Raw genomic sequence first — 21,885 nt, 5'->3', positions numbered from 1 at the left:
ATTATGGGCACAGTGGTGTTGTACTATGCACACAGTGGTGGAGTACTATGGGCACAGTGGTGGAGTATTCTGGGCACAGTGGTGGAGTACTATGGGCACAGTGGTGGAGTACTATGGGCACAGTGGTGGAGTACTATGGGCACAGTGGAGGAGTACTATGGGCACAGTGGAGGAGTACTATGGGCACAGTGGAGGAGTACTATGGGCACAGTGGTGGAGTACTACAGCCCCAGCAGGCGCCCCCCGGGAGGTATCGGACACTGGAGGAACCGGGCGCGGGGCGGATTTCCCGGGAGATCCGGGATGGGGCAGTGGAGGAGGAGATGACAGGAGGAGGGGCGGGGCCGGGGGAGGAGTCAGGCCGCAGGCTCCTGCTTAGCTCCGTCCGGTCACAGCTCAGTGTTCCAGGCTCCAGCGGCCGCTCCACGTCCCCGGGTCCTCCGCCGCCGCCTCTGCTCCCTGCCGGCGATCATGGCTGTCCGGGCCCGTGCTCTGTACGACTTCCGAGCCGAGAACCCGGGCGAGGTGTCTCTGCGGGAGTCGGAGGTGCTGAGCCTGTGCAGCGAGCAGGACATCGAGGGCTGGCTGGAGGGAGTGAACAGCAGCGGGGAGCGGGGGCTCTTCCCTGCCTCCTATGTGGAGATCGTCCGGGGAGAAGTGGCCGGTCCCCCTCCTCCTCCTCCGCCGCCGCCTCCACCTTCAGCAGACTCCCGCTACGCTAACCTGCCCCCCGGCGGGTACGAGCCTGCGGTGGCGCCCCCTAGCTGCCAGAGCTTCTCGTACTCCGGGGCCCGGCCCGCCGCCCTCCAGTACCAGCACAGCCAGCCCAGCGATGACGACTGGGACGACGAGTGGGACGACAGCAGCTCCACAGCCGCGGATGAGGCCCCGGCCCCTGGTTACTATGGAGGCGGTTTCCATGACTACGACAGCAGCAGGTACCGGTTGTCAACCCCTGGCTCCTACTCTACCACCACCTCATCCACCACCACCTCATCCCAGGCCGCCAAGGGCACTGCCACCGTTGGCCGCAACCTCAACCGCTTCTCGGCTTTCGTGAAGAGCGGTGGCGAGGCGTTTGTGCTTGGGGATGTGGCGGGTTTCGTGCGGGATGGGGACAAGCTGTGTGTGGTGCAGGGTCCACATGGGCCAGAGTGGCAAGAGAACCCCTACCCCTTTGGTTGCACCATAGATGAACCCACCAAACAGACCAAGTTCAAAGGCATGAAGAGTTACATCTCCTACCGCCTGCTGCCGAGCCACACCGGCCTGCAAGTCCACCGCCGCTACAAGCACTTCGACTGGCTTTACGCCAGACTGTTGGTAAAGTTCCCGGTCATCTCCATTCCCCGCATCCCTGAGAAACAAGCCACTGGTCGCTTCGAGGAGGACTTTATCTCCAAGCGGCGGAAAGGCCTGCTGTGGTGGATGGATCATATGTGCAGCCACCCTGTGCTATCCCGCTGTGATGCGTTCCAGCACTTCCTCACCTGCTCAGATGAGAAAGCGTGGAAACAAGGCAAGCGAAAGTGTGAGAAGGATGAGATGGTTGGGGCCAACTTTTTCTTGACCCTCAGCACCATGCCCGGTGCCCCTGTACTGGAGGTGCAAGAAGTAGAGGCCAAACTGGACGCCTTCAAGTCATTTGCCAAAAGGATGGATGAAGGAGTCCTCTTACTCAACCAGACAGTTGGGGAGTTTGCCCGAAAGCAAGCCTCAGGCTTCAAGAAAGAGTACCAGAAGGTGGGAATGGCCTTCAAGGGATTAGGTCAGGCCTTTGAGATTGATCAGCAGCCCTTTTCTGGTGGACTGAACCAGGCAATGTCTTTCACGGCGGATGCCTATGATGCCATTGGGGAAATGTTTGCTGAACAGCCTCGCCAGGACTTGGATCCCATCATGGACTTGCTAGCAGTGTATCAGGGTCATCTGGCCAACTTCCCTGACATCATCCACGTCCAGAGAGGTAACTTCCCCCCAGACTTTCTCTTCTCTTACAGGTCTTGCACTTCAGGGGGCACGAGGAGACAATTGTGCCATCCAAGTTGTGCAACTTTCTATCTTCCACTATAGAAGCCGGTGCAGATGTCCTGCAAGGTTTCTGTTGACTTGTATGGAGTGTGTAGAAGTTGGGTAGAAGTGCCAGATGGACCAGTGTAGACCCCCCCCCCCATAATGTAGCTGGGAGAGTTGCACTTGAGTTAAGACAAAGTTGCACAGCTGCTTTTCTCTGTAGTCATTGATGAAGCCAGCAGTAAAAGTTGAAAGGATTTCGCATGGTTTTAGTCAATCATGTCTGGTCTGCTCTCTGGGCATTGAATGACCCAAGTAAATTAGTAGTAGGGTCTTAAAGGGGGTTCTGACCTCACACACATATCATATTGACGCAATGGGGGTCTGACCATTTGCTCACTTTCCACGTTGCTCACTTTCCACGTTTCTATGACGTTTCTAATTTCAAATTTGTAGTGGATATACCCCTTTATGGTTGGCCTCACACCTCCTGGTTGTATTGTGCCTGGATTTGTTATGGGTGAGAGTTCCTCGAAGATATTATTGTTGGTGCCTCCATCATATTGAATGGTTGTAGGACACTTGTCTATTGCGTTCTTTAATTTGACTCTTAATTTACAGTAAACTTGCCAGTAAATGTCAATCCAAGGGGTGTTCTCCTTGTCGTGCTGGTAATTTATTTTTTATTTTTGTTTTCTAGTTATATTACGTTTCTTGAAATCTGGGTGACCACCAACAAGGATGGCTCCCTTAGGGTTGTCACCAAGCTTTCTCAGATACCTGGAAGTGCTGTTTCCTAGTTATTCTATGATGGATCTGCTACTCTTGCATCAGGACTCTCAGAAAGCTGGGTGACGGCCTGTGTGTGAGCCGTTACGGTGGCCCTGACCAGCGATGACATGTAGACACCTTGTAGTTAGTAGATCCTGGAATGCCCGGTGTCACGTCTCTTCCTTTCTTGTCAGCTTCACTACTCTCAGCTTCATGTGCTCGTCTCAAGGTGACTTGGCTCTGTCTTGTCTGTGACCGGTCTGGGCTGGCTTCATACCTGACCCTTTTTGTGGATGGCGGGGCTCCAGCTCTCTTCTATGTTCATACCAGCTGAAAAATTGAGACCCCCTAACAACTAATCAGATCTTGACTTTCCTTTTTCCACAGAAGGTTTGAAAGTAGTGATTTGATTGGTTGCTGTGGTATGATCATGCTTTGGAGAGAGAGCTCTGGGAATTTGAGGCTGTGATGGTGTTTGGTTGCCCACGAGTGGCGGTAAAATAGTGTCCATCACTGTCACCTCACGTGGCGGAAAATGTCACTAGAATTGGCAAAACATTATGGGGCAGATTTATGAAAACTCTTTGTTGCCCATAGCAACCAATCACCGTGCAACTTGCCAAGTACAGAATGTAAGCTGTGCTGTGATTAGTTGCTGTGGACAGTCTTTCTTTTAGGCAGGTTCCTAAATCTGCCATAAGGAGACACTGTGGTCGCGGTGGTGCCGCAATTTTACCGCAGCTTTGACAGATTGACAAATGTATTAGTAGTATTTTACACAATAGATTTGGCACGGCTCACAAGTCATGGCTGTTCCCTACATGTGCCAAAATGGTGCCAATCAATAATTAATTGGGCGTGATCATTGCGGCTTGTACAGCCACGCCACTTTGCTTTGTATCTGTATGGATCAGAACTAGATTAGTTTCCTCGCACGTCCTTCACGCCCCCACTTTGTGTGTAGTGTGTGTCTTTTATATGAAAGGTTCCTCATCTTCTCTGGTGTTTCTGAGGTGAATCTTTCCTACGTTGTCTTGTGTGTCACATGTGGAGACTCTTACTTCAATGGAAAGCAGATGGAGGTTTCTGCCCTCATCATCTCCCTCCCTGTGGGATGGTTGTCTCTTGGATTCATAATGTAGCAGAGTGGAAGCGTCTCCTGTGTTTCTTATCAAGCTGAAGAGATCTGACGTCCGCAGTGAAGTGTCGGGGCCAATAATCGGGATGAGGCGTCGTCTTCTTCCATAGTCCATTGTGTCAGTCAGATCTGGCCAGCGGACCTCAAGCTTTACTGGTTATAGGGGAACAGGTAGTTTATTGGAGGTGGTTTAAGGCCCTGTTCACACTCAGTCCTGATTAGGCAGCCTGACAAGATGTTATCTATTAATGAATTGCTTAAAGGGGCTTTTCTCCTCCGAAGAGAAAAAAAACCCCAAAAACTTTGTAATAGACTTGCCTTTAAAATTCTTCATGGTCGTGTTGTCCATAATAACGTCACTAAACTGCAGCAGCCAGACACCACCGCCGCTGCCACCTATTGGTTGCTGCAGGCAGATGAGTCAACAGAGGCCGGTGACGGGTGTGGTGGACAATTTTGGAGGTATATTTTGCTAGTATTTTCCAACATAGCTGGTGTTCATATTTTTTTTTTTATTTTTTTTTTATTTTTTCCAACTTCACCAGGAACTAAGACTGGTAAAATGCTGTGCAGTTCTGTAAAGGTAAAGGGGTTGTCCAAGTGACATGCCTTTGATGGGCTGCTTGGTGAGAACTTGACCGTCTGTCCATTTTTAATCAACGTTAAAAACAGATAAATATCATTGGCTTTAGTTTTATTTTAACCCTACCCCTTGCAGTGTCTTCACTATATATTATGCCCCCCAGAGTGCCATCAGTATATACAGTACAGACCAAAAGTTTGGACACATCTTCTCATTCAAAGAGTTTTCTTTATTTTCATGACTATGAAAATTGTAGATTCACACTGAAGGCATCAAAACTATGAATTAACACATGTGGAATTATATACATAACAAAAAAGTGTGAAACAACTGAAAATATGTCATATTCTAGGTTCTTTAAAGTAGCCACCTTTTTGCTTTGATTACTGCTTTGCACACTCTTGGCATTCTCTTGATGAGCTTCAAAAGGTAGTCACCTGAAATGGTCTTCCAACAGTCTTGAAGGAGTTCCCAGAGATGCTTAGCACTTGTTGGCCCTTTTGCCTTCACTCTGCGGTCCAGCTCACCCCAAACCATCTTGATTGGGTTCAGGTCCTGTGACTGTGGAGGCCTGGTCTAATGTCCATTACGGGAAACGGGATGGATCTGTTTTGCAGCCTGTAGACTTCTATTATGATGGAATGAAAGGCATTCCGTTATACAGTCAGTCATAGAATTGCGTTATGGTCCGTGGTAACGGAATCCATAACACAATTCACCTTTTACCAGTAAACGAAGCGTGAATGAATTTCATAAATGTCACGTTTAGGGTGTGACCCTCCACATGCCAGTCCATCCAGTGCATATGCCATAGTTTCTGAATACCCAGTATCGCCTCTGTCGTAGTAAAGTAGGGAACTCCCAGAACCTCATTGTATGAGTGAGTCTTGGTTTGAGGCTTTTGGGCCCCAATGCAACATCGGTCCCAGGTAGGGATGAATCAATCGATTCCTCTCATTAGTAAGAGTTCTTCATCTGTGAGGGGTTGTCCCCGAAGGTAAAGAAGCGCCCACCTGCCTGCCGATTGACAGGGCTGGACATCCCAGACAATCTCGCACTGTTTCCACTAGCGGAGAAGCGTTTGCGCATGAATAGTCACAGCTCCCAGGGTCTCTGCGCTTGTGCTGCTAATCAGAGTAGCGACACTGGTGCAAGATTGTCAGGGCAGGTGAGATGCACCGCTGCACTTGGGTGGGGAACATGAACAGTTTCTGCTCCTGAACCTCTACACTTTCCTTGCTAATCGGAGCCACGGCGCATGTGTGAGATTGTCAGTGCCAGGCCAGAGGCTCGGCTCCCTCAACTGGAGCAGGGATTGCACATGTGCCGCTACTCGGAAGTGTAACGGTACATGCGGAATCCCTGCCCTAGTTGTGGGTAGCGGCTCTTGAACAATCACTGCTCCCGAAGTGGAAGGGAGAGCCTCTTGCTCGCGAGATATCCGGCCCGATCAATAGGCAGGTGGGTGCTTCTTCAGCTGTTGGGGCAGCCCCTCCTCGCAGGTGAAGAACTTGCAAATGAGACAAATCTGTTCCTTAAAATGTATTTGCTCATTCCTAGCCCCAGGGCCTCCACCTACCATGTCCCATTTATAACTGGTTTCTTTATAGGAGGCACCAGGTACAGTTACTACCTCTGCACCCTTGGTATGAATGTGAAGCTTGTTTTGTTTTTGTTTTCTGTGTGCGGACCATGTAGACACACACTGCAGAGCCTGTTACTTCACCAAACAGGGAGGCATCTGGATATTGGCAGGCCGAGGAGCTCACAGTGGTTAGTGAAATTCCTCCGATGACTTCACACCGCGCTGCTGTTATCTGTGCAAATATCCTCCCCGTGCACCAGTGCGATGGGGGGTGACGTCCTGTCAACATTCAGCTGGTCGCCCACACATTGCAGGATTACTTATTGTGCAGCCTGAGGGAACTTGAGGTGTAGCTGTGTTTTTTTTCCCCCAGTATTTTTGGAGGTCTACAGATTGCATACTGTGGCACCTTTATGGCTGCTGCTGGTGGACTCTACATAGCCGACATCAGATCTCCTATACTCATGTGTAGCTATTCTCTGGAACCTTCATCAGGTCACCTGTACACCTGCTTATTGACATAGGTATCCCATTTTGAGGGACCTGACCTGACAATCAAATGACTACTGAGGGTCTGTGAGCAATGCCCAGCGATTGCCTGTTTTTAAAGGAGTTATCCTATGACACATATAGTCCATGACGGTCCCTTTCTAACAGAGCTAAACCAGCCCTGTACCTCACATGGATCCAGAGATCTCCACATTCATTGCTCCAATTGTTCTGCTAGATTTATGTCAAGTAGCCATCCTAGGGGGTGTGTGTTTTGCTGCAGCTGGTGACCATTGAAGGATGGGATTGGACATGCGCGTCCACCTCACTGAGGTGGCGCTCTACAGATTTAATTAAATAACTCAGTAGCTATAATTTTTAATTACCTACAATTATTGAGATCCAGGCGCTGCTGTAGAATATTTTTCATGGGACAACCCCTTTAACCTTGGCTTGTATAAGTGGGGAGCAATTCCCCCCTATAGATCCTTTCATATGTGAAAGCTGCATCTTTGTGGCTGGATTTGGGGGCTTAGGACTCCTGTTCTAGTGGTTGGTAGGACCTCCAGCGAGCAGACATTTATTACCTGTCCTGTAGTTTGCCTATTAGGTATCGATTATGGGGGAAAAAGGCTTTAGTGGTTGTGCAATTTTCTTCTACTTATGTATTTTGCGTTTCAATTTCAAAATCGGTGCTACCTGTCAGTGAGTGATAGCCCTGCTTACTTATGAGAGGCGGATACAGTTGTCTTCAGTCGAGAAGATTTTCTATGAGCTCAGCAGTCTGCATGGGCTTCGATGCGCTGGCCAATGGCTGCACAAGTTTTCCTGGTCCATAGGTATTGCCGTTAAATTCTGGGTGAGCGGGGTTTCATGTGGAAGCTCAGCCTCGGGTCGTTGCGACATTTTGTGAAGGTGCTGCGTTTTGGATTGAGTTCCCCCGTCAAACTCCTTAGATGCCACAAAACAGGTGAGATCGGAGAAAGCTCTGATGCTGGCCATTACAGCAGGATGCTCAAGGACCTGCACCCGTGCCATCCATTTGACATTGAGGTTAGAACAAGGCATCATGGTCCATCCTTCGACAGGTTGTCCGTTATACAGTCTTCTCTAAGCTTCGGACATCTTTACGATTAGTAGACATGGGCCGAGGCTTTTTCTTTCCTGGTCGTTATTACTATATGGCAGTGATGGCTAACCTTGGCACTCCAGCTGTGCTGAAACTACGACTCCCAGCATGCTCCATTTATTTCTACAGAGTTCTGAGAGCAGCCAAGCAAGGGGGGCATCTTGGGAGTTGTAGTTTTACCACAGCTGGAGTGCCAAGGTTCGCCATCACTGCTATATGGGGACGTGCCCTTTAAATCCTGGGGAATGTGTTTGGCCGTGTTAAGTGTCTCCGGTGTATCAGGTGACTACTTGGAGGTAAAATAATCTCTCCCAGCGCTTTCCTCCTGTATAATGAGTCATTGCTTCTGGTTGATGTCCTCGCAGTGACATTCATGTCTTTTGTGCTGCTGACGAGCGCTCCTCCCTTTATAATAATGGGGCTGCAACTGGAAATATCCAGCGTTACAAAACCAGTTTGGAAATTGCTGCGTCCTGGCCCTGGGCTCCAGGACACAGATAGGTCTGATACTATGGTCGTTATGTCCTGGAGGTGACATCCTCATCCTTTTCTCCTAGGAAAGCTGTGTTCTGACCAGTCTAGGTGGCATTGCTACTCTCGCAGGATTTATCTTTCCTGATGTCCTCATGTGCATGAAGGTGGTGGTACATGTGACTCGTTAGAAAGTGGAAAATGGGCAGCAGTAAGGGTACTGCCAGACGTTTAGGTCTTCTGATGCAGGTTTTGAAAGCCAAACCAGGAGAGGATTGAAAAAAGTGAAGTTCTAGCTGTCCTCCTATGATCCAAACCAGATTTTGGATTCAAAAACTGCATCAAAAAGCCTGAAAGTGTGGCCGCACCCTAAGGTCATGTTCACATCTGCGCTAGTTATTTGTTCTCCTCCGTTAGGGTAACCAACAGCGCTTTCTATAAAAGGGTCCGTTTGTTTCCCGTTTCTGTGTTTTTTCCGTTTTTAGACAAGGTTCCCCACCACCATATCTACTAGATATTCTTGCTGACGTGTGACTCTCACATCGAGCTATGGGCTGTTAGCTGGATCATCCAGGTTGTCCTCTGTGGACGCTCTTCTTGCTTTTTCATAGGGAATGAGACGCCATCTGGCAGCCCGGTCTATGACTGTTTTCTCCCTTTTTATATTTTGTATAATCTTTTATTTTTTATTTTATGCAGTATTTTGTCATTGCGTGATGATATTGTATACTTTTGCTTTGACTTTAAAGGGGTCATCCAGTATTTTTTCATGTTCCTGTGGATAGGCTAGGTCTATAAATATCAGAATGGCATGGTTCCAATGCCTCGTCAACCTACCCCCCCGATGATCAGCTGTTCCCAAATTAATCTGGTGCCGGAAATAGGTGGCAAACTGCACGGCTGTGTGGACGGAGCTGGTTACTGCTGTCAACGGTTCCACCACCAGATTTACATGCTGACACATGATCACTTAAAGGGGTTTTGCCAAGTTTAGAAGTCTTGCCCTATCCTAACTGATTGCTGGGGGTCTGATCGCTGGGACCCCCCACCGATCCTGAGAACAGGGTCCTGTTCCTTCGATCTGACAGAGTGGCAGGTCGGGCATGCACCCCCACCACGCTGTTTATTCTCTATGGGTGCGCCTGGAATAGTCAAGCTCTGTATGCAGCGATCTCTGGCCATCCCATAGAGAATGAATGGAGCGGCAGAACGCATGCTGCACCTGACATTCCGCCAGATCCATGGAACGGGACCCACATTCTCGGGATTGATGGGGAACACAGTGGTCAGACCCCCAGCAATCAGTGGATAGAGAATAACTTCTAAACTTGGCACAGCCCCTTTAAGGTTGCAGACTGACCAGTGGGGACTATTGGCCGCTTTATATGTGGACATTATGTGAAGATATTGATGGCGACCGGACTCTACACACGGCCCCTATGAAAACACTGCACGTGTCACAAACCAGAACTAGAAATGGCGTCATTCACAAACTCAGTAACGCTATCATCTGGCCTGTAGCGGTTTGCAGTGAAGGTCCAGCTGGGTGTTATCTGGTGGGTGGGTGTCCCTGCACAGTCTGACACTATCCAATCAGTGCTGCCAGTGTCCGAGGTCTATCTAGTAACACCCAGATGGACCCTAATCTCAAACTTCCGGCAATTCATCCATGGACTTCTAGTAAGTATAACAGGAATGGCACAACATAGCCATAAGAATAGATGCTCCAGAATGGTTATTACTGGGGGGGTGAAAGTAGTTACTAAAACACACATGCCAGGAAAGGGGACAGGTCTTCTTTAGGGCTCGTTCACACGACTGTATGGCCTTTTTCAGTGTTTTGCAGGCCGTTTTAAACTGATCCGTTTTTTTTGTTTCAGTAGTGGTTCCGTTCCGTTTTTCCATATGGCATATACAGTATACAGTAATTACATAGAAATAATTGGGCTGGGCATAAAATTTTCAATAGATGGTTCCGCAAAAACGGAATGGATACGGAAGACATACGGAGTACATTCCGTATGTGTTTTTTTTTTTTTTTTTTTTTTTTTTTTTTTTTTTTTTTGCGGACCCATTGACTTGAATGGAGCCACTGAACGTACATGTTCTATCTTTGAACGGAACGAAAATACGGAAACGGAATGCATACAGTACATCCTGTTTTTTTTTTTTTTTTTTTGTGGAACCATTGAAATGAATAGTTCCGTATACGAAACGCAAAAAACGGCCCATATTCGGAACGCAAAAAAGTTTGTGTGAATGAGCCCTTCCAGTGAATATACTTTGGCACAGGGGTAAAATATAAAAAAAACTGTTGAAATAGTACAAAAAAACAGCAGTTTGGTGACAATTGTGCAGAAATAATGACCTATGGCCGCAGTGTGTGAATGGGCACCTATCCGTTGTCTGGTAATTGTGCTATAAGGCTGTGCCTCAGATTCATTGGCCTTTTTGGGGCGAGTTTAGGTCTGCAGCACCAGGACCAATCCCATGGAGACTCGGCCTAAAGTGGCAGAAATGGACACGGCTGGAAGGATTGGAGCGCTCTGATCCGGACAGTGCACCCTTTCAGTGCCACGATGAAACAGACCCTGACCACACTATGGAAATAGCCCAGGACATGACAAAGGGCCCAGGGCGCTCTCTTGTCTGACTGTTAGGACATATAAATGGTACCTGGGCATATTTCTATATACCGCAATAATATATTATTAAAGGGGTATTCCCATCTCAGACAATGGCGTATATCGCTAGGATATGCCACCGTTGTCTAATAGGTGCGGGTCCCACCGCTGGGACCCCGCACCTACAATGAGAACGCGACATTCCTAGCGATATGCCCCCATTGTCTGAGATGGGAATACCCCCTTTAATGGGGGTATGTTACCAGAAAATTGACTGACAGACCAGGCACAATGCCTTGTAGGACTAGATCAGCTGAATGTAATGACACCTCTCACTTAGAGATCATCTGCTTCATTATCGAGAAAAAGTAATTTGAATCCATATGCAAATGAGCAGTTAAGTGCACCGAGGGCGGGCCCAAGCCACTCTGTGCACCTTCACACCTCCTACTTTCTCCCTTTCCTTGAGTGATGGGGCCAGGTAAGATGACTGCAGGAACCCTGGAGATAACAAGACGAATATAAATTCCAGAATACCAACATACCGGCTTTGGTCCTAAAGGTTTAGGCTACTTTCACACTAGCGATTGGATTTTTATTTATTTTTTGCGGATTCGTCATGAATCTGCAAAAAACGCTTCTGTTACAATAATCTAACCGCATGCATCCGTCAGGAACGGATCCAGTTGTATTATGTCCTCTATAGCCAAGACGGATCTGTCTTGAACACCATTGAAAGTCAATGGGGGACGGATCTGTTTTCTATTGTGCCAGGACGGATCCGTTTGGCTCCGCTTCGTCAGGCAGACAGCAAAACGCTGCAGGCAGCCTCCAGAGCAGAATGGAGACAGATCGGAGGCAAACTGGATCAAGTGGATCCTTTTCCATTCAGAATGCATTAGGGCTAAACTGATCTGTTTTGGACCGCTTTTGAGAGCGCTGAACGGATAAACGGAAAGCCAAAATGCAAGTGTGAAAGTAGCCTTATTTTTATGGACCCCCCCGGCCCCCCCTGCTGGTAACATCCATTTGCAGATTCATTAATAAACTTCTAGTAGCAATTACTGAGGAACGGAACAACAGTTATGTGAAGAAATGCTTCAGTATTGTTATTGCACAGGAATTTCTTGTCCTTTTTTAATTTTATTTTTAATTTTATTTTTTTAGCAAAAATGTCAGGAGAGGTGAAAGGTCCTCTTAAAGAGCAAAGTATCTTTATAAAATATTGGTAGAAGCCTTGAGGTCTGTCGCTGGAAGTTTCACACCTGGTGGGTCCAGAATCATTGGGAACCCATCCAGGTTCGGTCTTGTGTGATCACTGTGTAAGGTGGTTGCTTTTTATAGTTTCCTGGGCTGATGATGGCTCGTCTTGTGTTACTTATTGTCTAGGCCAAGCCTGCTTGTGCTTTCTCCGTCCCACAGTCACTCTGTCCTTGAGCAGCGCTCTGCTGCCCGTCATGTTAGAAATGTGTTAATCCGGGACATTCCTACCCAGAGAATGATGTGCGGCATAACTACTGCCCTGTAACGTGCCCTGCTTCTGCTGCTACTACTACTATTGTAACATGTGCCGCTACTACCAGGACCCTGTAACATGCACTGCTTCTGCTGCTGCTGCTACTAATACGGTAAAAAGTGCTGCTACTACTACAACGTGCCGCTACTACTATTGTAACATGTGCCGCTACTACTACTGTAACTTGTGCTGCTACTGCCGGGTAATATTTGCTGCTGCTGCTACTACTACCCTGTAACATGCGCTGCTTCTGCTACGGTAAAAAGTGCCGCTACTACTACAACGTGCCCCGCTACTACTACTGCTCTGTAACATGTGCTACTACTACTACTACTACTGTAACTTGTGCTGCTACTGCCGTGTAATATTTGCTGTTACTACTACTACTACTACTACCACCCTGTCACTTGTGTCGCTTCTACTACTACTACTGTAATATGTGCCACTACTATTACTACTACCCTGTAACATGTGCTGCTACTACAACTGCCCTGAAACATTTGCCGCTACTATTGCCACTACCCTGTCACATATGCCACTACTGCTATGACTACTGCCAAATAAAATGATGTAATTGAGCTTTACTCTATTACACAACGTGTATAACTGGCCATACACCTTAGATGTATATTGGCTGAACCTGCTCATTCTTAGCCATCTAAGATGTAAGGGGGCCTCCCGACTTTCCCTGATGACAGATGTTGGTGGGAAGGTGGGGTAATGATCAGATAGTTGGAATTTAACATGTCAACTTTCTTTTGTTCTTGGAGATATATCTGGCAGTGGCTTCCTCCCCTCTCTCCATTCACACCGAGCATACGTGTGGAGTTTGGTGAGATCGCTGTCGGCCGGCAGTTATCTTGCAGATGGCGAGCTTAATGGCAGCAAGCAATTTCTCTTAGTAGTTTCCCCTTTCCCTCCCCCCTTCAGTGGCTCCCTCAAGCGACAACTGGTTTTCTGGGGTTACATGTCTTTTACTGATCTGAAGTTTGCAGTCGTTATCTAGGTAAAATAAAGGCTATTGCTGGGACTCCCATAGCGGAGTCTGGCTCTCTCCCATAGCGGAGTCTGGCTCTCTCCCATAGCGGAGTCTGGCTCTCTCCCATAGCGGAGTCTGGCTCTCTCCCATAGCGGAGTCTGGCTCTCTCCCATAGCGGAGTCTGGCTCTCTCCCATAGCGGAGTCTGGCTCTCTCCCATAGCGGAGTCTGGCTCTCTCCCATAGCGGAGTCTGGCTCTCTCCCATAGCGGAGTCTGGCTCTCTCCCTTCTCCTATTCACAACACATGCATGCTTGTATCTGCCATGTAATTTCACAAGGAGTGCCATATATTGTCCTGCCGCCCAAGGTGGAACTTCACAACCTTACACACATCTGGCCAAGTCTTCGCTGATAGACCCTTCTGTCCTGTTTGAGGAGTGTGGAGGATTCTCATAGCCGGTCTGTAACGCTGGTCTTTAATTTTGGTGTGATGCCATTGTCAGTAAATCTGTAGAAGGTTGTGCGGTGACGCTTTATATCTTTGCGGTGGACTGCTTTAAGGGATTCGAAGGGTATTCATCATCAGGTACTGCTCCTGTGTGTGTGTGAAATCAATGGAAGGTATAAAAACCTAAAAACGTGGGTGTGCCCCTACTCTTAGAAGTTTTATTAAACGGGTTGTCTTGTGAAATATATTCATATTTATCAAACCAGCACCTGGATCTCAGTACTTTTACATTGAATATAATTAATAATTTATCAAAGCCCTAAACTAGTCAATAAAAATATTTCTTTATGGTGCCATCTGCTGTTTGTTCCTTATTTCTCTGTCCACCTCGCTGAGGAGGTCGCACATGCTCATTTCCATCCTTTAGCTGTTTCATCAGTTACAGTTACAAGGACATGCCCTTGAGCTGCGCTAGGGAGAGCAGAAAGGACACCCTCCTAAGCTGTCAGCTTGTAATAAATCTAGCAGAGCAATGAATGGGGAGATGTCTGGATCCATGTGAGGTACAGCGCTGGTTCTAGCTTTCTTAGAAAGAGATTGCCATGTGCTGTATGATGTCTGATTTCATTTTTTTTTTTTTACATCCATCATGGCATAACCCTTTAATTTCAATGTGGTTGTAGCCATGCAAGCAGCGCTCTCGGCATTCTCGGTGCTCCCAGCTGCTGACCTCTCTAGACCGAGACTTCTGATTTACATGGTGTAAAAGTCTAAACCTCTCATTGTCTCATTGATTGTCCTTTATGCCATACAGAGGGCGGAGTTCTCCCCTGATTTCATGACTTCTAGGGAAACTCTGGTTCTTTGCGGAGCTGATGTTTAGTAATGGCGGCTATAAAACCTATAACAAGTCAGCTAGGAAGGGTTTAGAGTTTGCACTTTGCACCCTTTATTACAGCAGCGGTGCACTTATAAAACCTGGAGGGAACAATGCCCATCATTATTGAAGGAGACCCCCCCCCCCCCCTCCCCTGATGTACATTAATAGGCCTTTATAATGGACTTTTTATTTCTGTATAATGACTTTAAGACATTGCAGATCTCCAAAAGTCGGCAATCCTCCTCGTATAACAGAGTTGTTACTGGAACATCCGATGTCATGATTTAAAGCGAATGTGTCACCTAGAATTTTATTTTGCCACTTAAAACCCGATAGTGACACCTCTTATAATATAATATACAGTACAGACCAAAAGTTTGGACACACCTTCTTATTCAAAGAGTTTTCATGACTATGAAAATTGTAGATTCACACTGAAGGCATCAAAACTATGAATTAACACATGTGGAATTATATACATAACAAAAAAGTGCAAAGCAACTGAAAATATGTCATATTCTAGGTTCTTCAAAGTAGCCACCTTTGGCTTTGTGCAGTCACAAAAACCATCAAGCGCTACAAAGAAACTGGCTCACATGCGGACCACCCCAGGAAAGGAAGACCAAGGGTCATCTCTGCTGCGGAGAATAAGTTCATCCGAGTCACCAGCTTCAGAAATCGCAGGTTAACAGCAGCTCAGATTAGAGACCAGGTCAATGCCACACAGAGTTCTAGCAGCAGACACATCTCTAGAACAACTGTTAAGAGGAGACTGTGTGAATCAGGCCTTCATGGTAGAATATCTGCTAGGAAACCACTGCTAAGGACAGGCAACAAGCAGAAGAGACTTGTTTGGGCTAAAGAACACAAGGAATGGACATTAGACCAGTGGAAATCTGTGCTTTGGTCTGATGAGTCCAAATTTGAGATCTTTGGTTCCAACCACTGTGTCTTTGTGCGACGCAGAAAAGGTGAACGGATGGACTCTACATGCCTGGTTCCCACCGTGAAGCATGGAGGAGGAGGTGTGATGGTGTGGGGGTGCTTTGCTGGTGACACTGTTGGGGATTTATTCAAAATTGAAGGCATACTGAACCAGCATGGCTACCACAGCATCTTGCAGCGGCATGCTATTCCATCCGGTTTGCGTTTAGTTGGACCATCATTTATTTTTCAACAGGACAATGACCCCAAACACACCTCCAGGCTGTGTAAGGGCTATTTGACCATGAAGGAGAGTGATGGGGTGCTGTGCCAGATGACCTGGCCTCCACAGTCACCGGACCTGAACCCAATCGAGATGGTTTGGGGTGAGCTGGACCGCAGAGTGAAGGCAAAAGGGCCAACAAGTGCTAAGCATCTCTGGGAACTCCTTCAAGACTGTTGGAAGTCCATTTCAGGTGACTACCTCTTGAACCTAATCAAGAGAATGCCAAAAGTGTGCAAAGCAGTAATCAAAGCAAAAGGTGGCTACTTTGAAGAACCTAGAATATGACATATTTTCAGTTGCTTTGCACTTTTTTGTTATGTATATAATTCCACATGTGTTAATTCATAGTTTTGATGCCTTCAGTCCGAATCTACAACATGAAAATAAAGAAAACTCTTTGAGAAGGCGTGTCCAAACTTTTGGTCTGTACCGTGTGTGTATGTGTATGTATATATATGTATATATATATATATATATATATATATATATATATATATATATATATATATATATATATATATAAAAAATTTTAATATAATAATTTACATTTTTTTTTTTTTTTTATTTTTTTTTTTTTGTTCTCAGCATTATTATGAGGTCGGCCAACTTTCCTGCACTGGAACGCACATTGCCGGTATCCGCAATATGCGGACCGCAAAACGCATGTGGACGTGTGAATGGTCCCTTATATTGTGTTTTTTATTTTAAAAAAAATGTTTTTCTTTCAATGAAAATTTTGTGTGGCGCATGGTCCGTAACCCTCCTCTCTGTTGCTTCACAGGGGCACTGGCCAAAGTCCGCGAAAGCAAGAGGCACATTGAAGAGGGCAAGATGGAGCCGCAAAAAGCGAAAGAAATCCAAGAACGCTGTAACGTTATCACCTACGCCACCCTGGCCGAAATCCAACATTTTCACAAAATCCGCGTGCGGGACTTCAAGTCACAAATGCAGCATTACTTACAGCAACAAATTATGTTCTTCCAAAAAGTGACGCTAAAGTTGGAGGAGGCGCTACAGAAATACGACACCGCCTAGTCTTCCCATCCGAGAACCCTGAACTGTTTCTTCTCCTCGTTTTGGGGAGGTCTAAAACTTTGGGGTTTTTTTTATTTTATTTTTTGGTCACCCCCTTCCTCAAAGATTAAAGCAACCTGTTGCCAATAATTGGCGGTGGTACACGAAAGGTCGTACATTTATTTTTTAGTATACTGTGAGCAAAAGAGGGAAAAAAAAAAATGGATTCGTAATCCGCATAGACCCAGCAAGCATAGCAAATCTATATTTAAATTCTATTATGTATGCTTACACTACCGTCGTACCTAGACTCTGGAGGATAGGGTACGCAGTTTGCCTTACCATTGAACTCTGTCATGGAGCGTACTCTGACGGGGCTACGTTACCTACGAGATGACGTCATCAGTTGCCTTTTTCTTTTTTTTCTTTTTTTTTTTTTTTTTTCCAAGAATTCTGGATTTAACCAAATCCTCTGTTTACAAAACTTTTACTTGAGCAATTATTCAATCCGTGTGCCTTCCCGAACTTTTTTGTTTTAGTTTTTTAAAATAATAAATTCACATTTTACCACAGGAGAGGAATGCATCTGATGTAACATTACAGGCAGTGTTACCTTCCTTTCTATATAAAACGTTTGCACGTACTGTACTAACAGGGATGCACCACCAATGAGGCCAGGTGAGGAGATCGCCTCAGGCAGCACCAGTTACGGGCAAGAGGGGGTCAGCCAAAGGGGCATGAGCTGAGTTTTTGCCTCAGGCAGCAGGAAGGCTAGGTGCACCCCTGTGTACTGATAATACTTTCAGGCTGTATGTCGACGGTTCTGTACTGGGAAAGTATGTCCAGAGCTCGATGGTTTGCCGGTTGAGACGTAGCCATTTTCTGCACCAAAAAGGTTGTTCATGGTAGAATGAGATGTTCCCAGGGTTCTACAGAATAGTAAAACTTCTCGCTTGTGTCTGCACATGAAGTGCTGAACTTTTCCAAGGCTCTGTTAACGCTGGGGACGTGAACTGAAACCACAACAGATACAAGTGGTGTCCAACAAACCCTGTTGAGATATCATGGGCTCATTTTGGGTTTTGGTGGTTTTGACTGGAAGAACAAAGCTGCAGGCTGCTCTGTTCGTTCAGCGAAACCTGCATCAGGGCCCCAAAGTAGATGTAAACTTCACCTAAGTTACCATCCTCAGCTAGGACCAGTGCTGTTCCTGTAGAAATCCTTGTTATAGGTTCTCTGATTTTAGAAACCCATTCTGAAATATTTCATTAGGGAATTTGGAGCTGATAGGAGGCATAAAACGCTTGATGACCTGTTCCCGCTAATCATTGGTGGTCCAAACAGTAGTACAACCTGTGGTCAGCTCATTAGAGGAGATTGTTCAACCAAAGGGATTGTAAAAAGCGGACAGCCGCTTGTAGTGGGATATCTCCCTTTTAGACCACTTGCCACAGGAGCAGGGATAAGTGTCTGATCGGTGGGGAGGCCCCTGGACCATCACTAGAATAGGGCCACGTTTTTTCCCTGTTTCAATGAACATCTGTAGAGCTCCACTATCTCCTGAAGCCCCATATGGTTGAATGAAGTGGCAGCTTGTATGCGTGCCCATCATACCATTCAAATGGGGAGACACCGGCGCCCCTTCTAATAATTGATGGGGGCCCCTATGGTTGGACCCACACCGATCCAACACTTATCAGCGATAAGTTGTTGCAGTGGGACAACCCTATTAAAGGTGGCCATACACATTAGATGAACATCATCTAAAGCCATTTAATTTGACAGCTATCTAAAGAATATGGCCAGCTTCCAGAGGTTTTCCAGAACTTTGATGTTGATAATCTATTCTTAGTACAGGTCTTCAATATCAGATCAGATCGGTGAGGGTCCTACACCCAGCACCCCTTTCAAAGTACAACAAGTAAAATTGTAAAGGCTATGCCAGCAGATAACAACATTTATAAATTGAAGAATTTCTAAAGCTTAGATCAACGAGGAACTAACCTCTGGGAAAAGCTTCAGCATGACCACAGTGAGGTGGATTTGGGAGCATGCTGCCATTTTAGAGGATTGTGAAGTTCCGGAAATGTACAAATGTTCAGCTACTGCATGTCCTGTTCTAGTGGACAGGTAATGAATGTTATCCACTGGCATACACCATTAGACTGGATTCATAATCCGTAGATTTGTTGGAGAAATTTCTGTGGCTCAAAATCCATTCATCGGGAGAGAGTTGTTTTGGTGGAAAGCACATGAATTTCTTTCAGTCTCGTTCATATGAACAGGAACCTTCCAGATATTTCTGCACCAAATATGCCACATGTGAATGCACCCTTAGTGATTGACTGGAATTAAGTTTCCACTGAACCCAGTGGAACGCCGTTCGTTCTGGAAAATGATCTGTTTGTGACGGATCAGTTCCGTAGCTATTTACAGTGAGGATGCTCCCTACAGCAGTCTGTCTCTCTCCTTCATAAACTTGAGGAGGGTATATACAGAGAACATGCACGCAAACCTGTCATTTTCAGGTTTGGCTCGTTGCCTATTTTATAAATTGCTGATGATTTTGAGAGAATCCCGATCTACGGTCAGCCCAGTAGAACCACGCTGCGTTTTTAAAAACATTTTCTGGTTGGCTTTGTTTTGTTTAGTTTATCATCCCTTTTTATGGCATTTTTCACATTCTATAGAGATGTCTATAATAAAACACCACACCTAGAGCTACAAAATTGTAATTACCAACTTAGACTACGTGTCAGTCAGCAGAACTATGAATGCAGCTCTTGACTACAGAAAGTTACATAATAAGGAAGTAAAGTTAGCTAAAGGGGTTATCCGAGATATAATATTGATGGCCTATCCATCGGCAGGGGTCCAGGTCCAAGCACACCTGCTGATCATCTGTTTCGGATAGCTACAGCACTCACCAGAACTCTAGTAAGCATGGTGGCCTCCCAGGCACTTACCAAGTACAGCACTATACATCATATAGCGACTGGGCGTGGTATCGCAGCTCAGCACTTGACCGAAGTACAGTGACATCACATGGCCTAGGAAGGGGCCGCAGAGCTAATGGAGCTTCCATCCTCTTCTAACAGCCGATCTGATATTGACGACCTTATAAATTTTAATTCCTGGATAACACCTTTAAGGCCGAATGCACACGGCCGTGTTCCGCGGCCGAGAGCGGTCCGTGGTATATCGGGCTGGATTCCTGTTCAGAGCGGGAGCGCACGGCGTCATTGGTTGCTATGACGCCGTGCGCTTCATGCTGCCGCTGGACTACAGTAATACACTATACTGTATTACTGTAGTCCAGCGGTGGCATGAAGCGCACGGCGTCATAGCAACCAGTGACTCCCTGCGCTCCCGCTCTGAACAGGAATCCAGCCTGGCATACCACGGACCGCTCTCGGCCGTGGGCATTCGGCCTAACAGTGTGAGCCGTCTGGTCACCTATGCAACTATAGCCTTGCTTGAAGATTCCAGAAAGAGTGCCACACCTTCCCATGGGTGGTGTCTGGTATTACAGCTCGACTCCATTGAATTCCATGAGACTGAGCAGCAAAACCAGCCACAACCTGTGGACAGATGTGGAAAGAAACTAACTATGTTTTTTCCAATCCTGGGCAATCCCTTTAAACTTCTGATGGGAGAGGCAGGAGCACTGTTAGCTGGAGTTACCCTTTTAAAATGAAAATTAGAAGCACAAGTGGGTGTTTATTGCACTGGAGCGATTACACAAGAGTACGCTTCCTGCCTCTGGCTAACATTGCAATACAAGAAATCACGGGCATATTGCAGAACTGTCACAGAATGTGCGAACCGTAAAGGGATTTTCCCATCTAACCAGGCAATACCGTATGCATCATGTATAGGTTTTTTTACATCCCCATTGACTACTATGCAGCATCTTCTCCATCTTCCACATTTCAGGATGTGTTTCCAGCATTACAATTTTCTATTCTAACCCGCCACGGTGATTTTTAATACTTTTTTCTAGAAAACGATTTAGTATCTCTCTAGCATTTTCTACCACCACTTCCTTCCTCCCTACGATGTTGACCAGACAGCACGACTTCTGAATGTTGTACTTTTGGATTTTTTTTTTTTTTTTTTACCCATGTGACAAGTTACCATGTGAGGTAACGCTTGAGTCACTGAAATTCCACATCTGTCTCGTAGATGTTTCAGCCAAAACATATCCAGTTCCCTTTTACGTCTTTTTATGGCATTGGACGTGACCCATTATTCATCTAAATGTCAAAGACTGCTCCGGAAGATTAGAGAGGATTATGTTCAGGAGAATCTGAGATTAAAGATAAAAAGTAATGGTCAAAAAAATATTTCACTGAAGGAGTAATTGTCTGTTCCAAGGCTGCAGACTATGGGATGGGGAAAAGGAGGGGTAACCTCAACACCAGCTGAGTCTCGGGACAGCCATAGACGGAGGTCTCAAATATCTGCTGGATCATACCAACCGGGCAGTCAACACCATTCTGTATGTGAAAAGGAAAGGAAGACCCTAATTGCTTGAAGATATCCTGACATGTTTTTGTATTCTTCTCCAGAAACTTGCTGTAGGCTACCATGGCCTCCTGCAGCTTTGAATTTTGCACAATACCACAGTGTGACAGGTTCCTTTTGAAGGGGTTCTCCAAGACTGGGAACCACTTTTCATATGACCACACAGGGTCAGGGGTTAAATTAAGGCTTACTGGTCACTATAGCTCCGGTTCCAACACCAAGCTTCCTTCACTTCTGCATCTGGTCCCTACTGGACCAGAAATGTGATGTGTCAGCACTGCTGCCCGCCAACCAATGACCATGGCAGTGGTCATAGGCCGTACCTGCTCACATCACCACTGAACCTGTTGAATCCATTGGGTGGAAGGGGTAATGACAGCACAACACACTTCCAGTCCAGAGATGACCAGAAGCGGTGGAGGTCTTATTATTTTTTTTTCTTTTTGACCACTGCACCATGAAGGGCCATATTTATGAAAAAGGGTTCCCATCTCGGAGAACCCCTTTG

General features: G+C 46.4%; 1 protein-coding gene across 1 annotated transcript; it reads left to right on the top strand.

The window, feature by feature from the left end:
• Positions 1–320: 320 nt before the first annotated feature.
• On the top strand, positions 321–17,019 carry SNX18 (sorting nexin 18). The gene is made up of 2 exons (XM_044276234.1): positions 321–1,966; positions 16,618–17,019. Exons 1-2 carry the CDS (start codon positions 472–474, stop codon positions 16,869–16,871), a joined length of 1,749 nt encoding a protein of 582 aa, XP_044132169.1. The 5' UTR covers positions 321–471; the 3' UTR covers positions 16,872–17,019.
• Positions 17,020–21,885: the final 4,866 nt, after the last annotated feature.

The sequence above is a fragment of the Bufo gargarizans genome, chromosome 1, assembly GCF_014858855.1.
Source record: "Bufo gargarizans isolate SCDJY-AF-19 chromosome 1, ASM1485885v1, whole genome shotgun sequence".
Lineage (NCBI taxonomy): Eukaryota > Metazoa > Chordata > Amphibia > Anura > Bufonidae > Bufo > Bufo gargarizans.
Note: the sequence above shows the minus strand (reverse complement) of the source record. Positions and strands in the feature narration are given on the sequence as shown.